This window comes from Populus nigra, chromosome 9 (genome assembly GCF_951802175.1).
Source record: "Populus nigra chromosome 9, ddPopNigr1.1, whole genome shotgun sequence".
Classification (NCBI taxonomy): domain Eukaryota; kingdom Viridiplantae; phylum Streptophyta; class Magnoliopsida; order Malpighiales; family Salicaceae; genus Populus; species Populus nigra.
The window spans coordinates 2,845,534-2,852,786 of NC_084860.1; the positions used below are offsets into that span (position 1 = coordinate 2,845,534).

At 34.0% G+C, this 7,253-nt stretch overlaps 1 protein-coding gene across 1 annotated transcript; it reads right to left on the bottom strand.

Moving 5' to 3' along the window:
• Positions 1-2,442: 2,442 nt before the first annotated feature.
• Positions 2,443-5,718, bottom strand: LOC133703644 (G-type lectin S-receptor-like serine/threonine-protein kinase At1g11330). Its single transcript, XM_062128258.1, is given in 8 exon segments — positions 2,443-2,821; positions 2,931-3,081; positions 3,165-3,396; positions 3,560-3,770; positions 3,848-3,973; positions 4,028-4,089; positions 4,147-4,254; positions 4,428-5,718. Coding segments are annotated over 8 exon segments (2,490 nt in total). The 3' UTR covers positions 2,443-2,512.
• Positions 5,719-7,253: the final 1,535 nt, after the last annotated feature.

The following is a 7,253-nucleotide window of genomic DNA, read 5'->3' on the forward strand; positions in this document are numbered from 1 at the left end:
TATGAGTTGAGCCTTTAAGAAATAATTTTTTTTTATTTGATTATGATCCTATGGTATGTTAGTCAGAATACTCATGCTAACATGATAGTGTTAGTCTTTATGCACATCGTAGTTTTGAACCATAGTTGGTCGGGGGAGTCACCAACATGTGGTGACTGATCTTTCCATACTCTGAAGTGTCACGCTCACTGTATATTGATTTTCTGACAAGCATTACCTCATGATATTTCTTGTTATGACTACTTATAAAACTCACTTGTAAAAGCATAAGCCAAACTTATATATATTTTTTATTGTTGTATTACCTTGTAGGTGTGTATTGAATGTTATTTTACTCATTGTATTGTTGAACTTACTCTCGCATTATTTATTATTTTTAGGCGTATAACTTTGTTTTATCAGGTTGTTTTTTTTTGGACTTCTAGAACCAACTCTTTTGATTGTAATTAATGTTATTATGTTATGTCTAGTTAGTGTTTCACATTTATTAAATTTGTATTAAGGATTGTGTTAAGATGTTAATATATATTATGAAATTAATTATGATAGCAAATACTACTTAGACCTCCTATTAGAGTTATATAGGAAAAAGTTTGTATGGAAGTTTAGATTCACATAGGATAAAGAACCTGGAAAGAGGACCTTGTCTATATATGAGTCATGAATCTAGGAATGAACCTGGAAAGAGGACCTTGTCTATATACGAGTCATGAATCTAGGAATCGGGTTGTGACAAAATTATTGATTGACTTGTTTCTGTTGGCTACCCATAGTACTTAAGTTGCTACTGATATATTACAGTACCATATTCCGACATATCGATTTGTTGAATTAGCTGGGCTGAAAAATCCAAGTTCGAACTTATTTACTGCAGAGACTATAGTTTCTGGATCTTTGACGGGTTGAGAAGAGTGATGGCATCTACTGCATAACCATAAACTGAACAGGAACACGATAGAAACAGAAGAAGAGCTACTGCAACTTCGCAGTTGCCAAGTCCCATAAGTACTTGTTATTGATGAGAATGGATGACTAACAAATGGCTAACTGATAGTTTAGAAAAAGGATGCCATGAACAAGAATATTTCTCTTCCAGTCAAAAGATTGTTTTTCAAAGATAAACTATGTTTAGCAATTAAAAGTAGGCACTTTTTTATGTTTTCTGTTATTTTCTATGGATAAAGAATGTTTAACCACACTGTTATATTACATAAGCAGGGTTATGTTTTCCTCTAAGATTTTGACCTTCTTATGTTAAAATAGTGAGATTTATTCAGGATGAACCTGATCTACTAGCTTGGGAGATAGCATTTTTATTTTTATATGATATTTTCACAAGACATTCAACTGCCTCAGATGATTGACCTGCTCCTGTTAATTAGGTGTTGCCTAGAAGCTTTTACAATTATTGTTTTACTTGGTCTATTTTGACATTGCCTGCAATATTTACGTGGGTGATGATTAAATTTACACTCTAAAACTATCGAGTGCTATTTACACCAAAGAAGTCTGAAAAGGCAGGTCAAAAGACCTTGCTGTATCATCACAATGATAATGAGGACTGGTTTTTAAACAAATTTTCAGTGCAATAATAGCATATTTTAGGCACCACTCTAACATATTTGAGCTCATATAAGTCATAGTTGAATTCTTTTTATTATACATTATGATATAAGACCATAATCTTTAATAGTTATGAACTGTTTCGTAAGCAAGCTGCCAAATCCAGCTTTGACGAAGAAACTTGCAGTTTCCAAATTATTGTTAATCTGAATCCTGCTCTCATGACCCTTATACATGGAGATTACAAGCTAATGATAAGAACAATCGTACTAATCTAAACAATCCTGATATAGCTAATTGGAAACTAATCTAATTTAGATATAGACATAATAGAAACCAATTGCTCTCCCCTTCAAGCTGGAGTGCCCTTGTTCCAATCATTTCCCTTATCTTAACAAAGCTTCCAAAAGACTCTGGCTTGGTGAAAATATCTGGCCGCTGACAGTACTTTTGTTCAACTGTGTTCTATTTTACGTGTTCACGAATAAAATGTAACTAGATATCGTTGTGTTTGCTTCTCCCATGTTGTACTGGATTCTTGGCTAGTTTGATTGCTGCCTCGTTATCCACCAATATAGTAATCGTCTTCTGCTGTGAATGACCCTTGCTGCCAGCAAGTTCTTCAACCAAATAGCCTCACAAACTGTGGAGGCGGTGGCAACGTATTCTGCCTAACATGTGGACAAAGTTACAATGTTTAGTTTTTGCAGGTAAATCAGACCGAGATTCTCTAAACGAAAACACATCTTTTCGTAAAGGAGGTACAGAAGCCGTCATTACGAGCATTTTGTCAACATTCCGAGTTTTCTTATTTTCTTCAATATGGAAGTAGAATACAAATACCACAAAACTAACTTTGTGATGCCAATATTATCATGTCATTCCAACCAATGGAATGTTATATGACATTTCACAATGATCAAACAGAAAAGTAAACATGTTCTGAACTCTATCGGCCTTTAAGATCAGAAATTGTCACATTGTTAATGGAATTTATCTTCTGGCTCTGAGTAACGGACTCTGTACCCAAGGAACTCTGCCTTTCAACAAATGCTGGTTTCTTTGGGGGAGGAAGATCCACAATTTCACTATTTAGCATGGAAGTGATGGTAGACACGGCCGGTCTGTCTTTCGCCAATTCTTGCACACACAACAGACAAATATGTATGCATCGGAATATCTCCACCTGAAAACATGGATCTGATATTGCAGGATCGACCAAAGCTGCAATGTCACCTTCGTTCCACAGTTTCCAAGCCTGCAAATGTTGATACAATCATACAAGTAAGAGTTTGCAAGTTTAATAGTATCAGAAATTGAAAGGTGCTTTCCAAATATATCTCAGGCAGTGTGGCGGAAAGACATACAAATCCTATAAGACTCAAAGCATGCTCATTGCTATAAAAATGAGCGTTCCTCCTTCCGCTCACGATCTCCAGCAACAACACTCCAAAGCTAAATACATCTGATTTCTCTGAAAATCTTCCTTCCATTAAATATTCAGGGGACATAAAGCCACTGCATAAGCATAACAGCTTTCTGAGCTCAAATTAGAGAAACAGTAATTGGAGTGAAAATGAAAAAAAAAAAAAACTACTTACAAGGTTCCAACAACCCTGGTAGTATTCACTTCATTGCCGCCAGAAATCCTGGCTATTCCGAAGTCTGAAATTTTTGGATTCAGCTCGTGGTCCAATAAGATGTTACTTGGCTTCAGATCTCTATGAATGATTCTTAGTCTAGAATCTCTGTGAAGGTAAAGAAGACCTCGACAAATTCCATTAATAATGTGGAAGCGTCTTTTCCAATCTAGATGTCCTTTCCTGAGTGAATCTAAACAGATTGTATCCAGAAAAAATCATGAGAAAACATGGGCAAATGAAAATGAGTCAAGAAAAGTAGCAATCAGCTTCTCCTGCTTGAAACTTATGATCTATGAAATTGAAAATGAGTCAAGAAAAGTAGTAGCTAAACAAAAAAGAGCTGTAGCCCTAACCAAAGAGAAATGCATCCAAGCTTTTATTCGGCAGGTACTCATAAACCAACATCATCTCTTCTCCTTCAACACAGCAACCAAGAAGTCTCACAAGATTCCTGTGTTGGAGTTTTGAAATCACCACAACTTCATTCATGAGCTCTTCAAGCCCTTGACCAGATGTTCTAGAGAGTCTTTTCACAGCTATTTCCTGTCCATCTGGCAATTTTCCCTACAATGTCATATCAAACTGATAAATACCTTTTTGCTCTAAATAGCTGTAAAGAACATTGAGTTGAGAAGAGTTACCCTGTATACTGCACCAAAGCCGCCCTGCCCAAGCTTCATGGATATGTCAAAGTTGTTTGTAGCAGTTTCAAGAATTTGTAATTTGAAGAATGGTTCAAGTTTAACTTCCATGATGTTTTCGGGCAAGTTTCCATCAAAAATTGTTTCTTGAGCTTCTGACGATAAGGTCTCCTCACATATCAAATTCCTTTCTGAATTTAAGTGGTAGTATCGTTATTATTTGAGAATTGTTTTTTTCTTTTCTTGTAAAAATTGTAAAGTTTAGAAGTCCAGTAAGCTAATAAGACGTAGCATATTACCTCTATGTGTAGCCATCCACTTCCAAGAAAAAAACACACAGATGCAGATAGCTATGGCTCCTGCAATCACTGACAGACTGATGATTATTTCCCTGTTTCTCTTGTTATCTGCAACTAAAAAATTGTACTGATGGTTATTTAAGAAAAGTGTAATGGAAATATGAAAAAACTTATCGATATTTCTTCTTCCTGATACGTAACTCGATGTATCTACACTAGTTATGCACTTCTGATAAACGAAACACTAGTGAAAGGAAATCAGAAAATATTATTATTATTACCAAGTTCTGTACGCGCCAGGCGAATGTTGAGATCTGTCCCTCCTTCAGAGAACTTTTGTATATCAATCAAGTTTCCTGTCCATGCCATACAGCCAAAACCATTATAATATGAATAAGCGACACAAGAACAATTCCTCAAGCACTCATCTTTGCATTCTTGTTCGGAGGACGTATTTGACCAGTACTCGGCAAAGGTTGGCACCTTCATCATCTCTAGCTTCATAAACCCATCTTCTTTTCCCACTTCACTACCATTTTGTATTCCATCACACTGCAACGATGTCATCCTAACACATCCGCTAGTCCAAATTCCTTTGTTCCATTCATCTTTATTTTTTGCAACAAACCCTTTTAAACATGTGCAGATAGGTGAATTCTGTGCACCGCAGCTTCCAAATGGCCCGCACTTGCCATAAATATCACACTCAGTTGATGGAGCTTCCCAGTCATACTCCCAACCTTGCTTACCATAATCCCAGTATTGTTCTATAAATTTTCCATCAGAAGTCAAAACATACGTTGCACGGATAACTGGGTCTCGAATTAAACTAAGAGTGAAAGTGCCATCTGCTTCTTGTTGTACACTAAATCCTTCTAAATACACAGAAGTATACATTCCTGGTATTCCAATAAAATTCTGACCACCCCATGGACCACTACGCCAAAATGGATGACCATTGTACCAGATGAAGAACTCAGGAATTCCTAATGGATTGAGACCAGCAGAGAAGTTTCCAACTGAAGGATCAGATGAGCTTCTCCATGACATTAGCCGTGTCTTTTTCCCTGTTATTGCGTTAGAACTAAGTCTCATCTTTGGTATGTAAGTATCCGTAGGCTGCTGGAAACTTTGCCATACAAGGTTTCCATTCGGTCCAGCTTTCAAGACAAGGTTTCCATCATCAGTAAGCTGTGCAGTTGACTGACTAAACCCAATTGAAATATTTGATGACCACAGAACCTCTTCCTGACCATTCAAAACCACAAGATTTCCATCTTCAGATATTGTCATCATCCCAGAAGAATCGTTGATTGGGTTGTTTCTGTTGGCCACCCATAGTACTTGAGTTGCTGCTGATATATTACTATACCATATTCCGACATATCGATATGTTGAATTAACTGGGCTGAAAAATCCCAGTTGAAACATTTTTCCGGCAGACTCTATAGCTTCTGGATCTTTGATGGGTTGAGAAGTAGTTATGGTATCTCCTGCATCACCATAAACTGAGCAGGAACATGATAGAAACAGAAGAAGAGCCACTGCAAGTTCGCAGTTGCCAAGTCCCATACTTGTTATTGATGAGAACGGAAGACTAACAAATGGCTTATTGACTGTTCAGAGAAAGAATTCCATGAAGAAGAATATCTCTCTTCATGTTCTTTTTGTTCCCAGTCATGAGGTTATTTTTCAAATAGAAACTAAGTTAAGCAATCAGAAGTCATAAATTTTGATGTTATCTGTAAATTTCCATCTATAAAGAAAGTGCTAAAATAGTGATATTTCATCAGGATGGACCTGGTCGACTAGCTTGTGAGATCGATAGCATTTTTATTTTTATAGGATATTATCACAATACATACACTTGCCTCACCATGATTGACATGTTCCTGGGAGGCACTATCAAGAAGCTCTTGACATTTGTATTTGAAAGTAGCTTTATTCGTACTTGGTCTATTTTGAATTTGCCTGCAATATTTATGTTTCTAAGAAAGAGGGTATTTATACCGAAGAAGTCTGAAGAGCCTGACCGGTCTAAAGACGTTGCGTTGTCATCAACATTAATAATACAACACGGGTTTCAAGGAACAAACTATGAAACCTGAACCGGATATTAATAGAGGTTTTCAATTTTGTTTCGTTTCATTTAAAATAGGTGAAACATTTCATATTAATTTAAAAAATAGAACAAAATAAAATAATTTTTATTTTATTTTAAATCTTGATTTGTTTTGAATTTTTTAGCTAAATTTTGATCAAAACGTTCTGGTTTTATTCCACATGTTCCGTTCCACTCTTGAAAAACCATTGAATCAAATTGAATCTTGTTCAATTTAATTAATTAAACCACCTAAGTATAAAAAGCTATTTTTCATTACTATTTTCAATAACAATGATACTAATAATAATATTAAAAATTATTATTACTATTTTTATTAACAATAATATTAATTTTTTAAAATTAGATTTATCACTAATATATATGGTTGACATTCATGTTGTTTTTTTCATGTTTATAGAGATGTTTTAGATTCCATTAGCCTTGATAACATTGACCTAGCTTTATATTTAAAATATTTGTGTTAAAATATTTTACTTTCATAATATTTTGATATTTTGTTTAAGTTGAATTACTTTAAGTTAAAGATCTATTTAATTTTGACTATTTAGAAATATTTTAAAATTTGAAATTATATTTGTTTGGCATTGTGTTTGTATTGTATAATTTATAATTAATTTATCTTAAATTTGAATTATATTTGTTAAATATATATATATATATATATATATGAACAATACTATCTCGAAATGGTACACTGAAACACTCCGAAACTGAAACATTCCATTCCAATTGAAAAAACAAAACACCTACCGTAACTGAATTGACAACCTTGATATTAATTGATTTGGGTTTAAGACTTTATTTTTAAAATATTTTATATTTAATAACATAATAATAAAAATAAATGTTTATAAAAAATTAAGTATCAACTAAATACTAGAATACTTGTTTAAAATTATGATAAATTTATAAAAAAAAATACTTCAAAATAAATTATGATAATAAATAAAAAATTAATAAAATATTAAACAATAAAACTAAA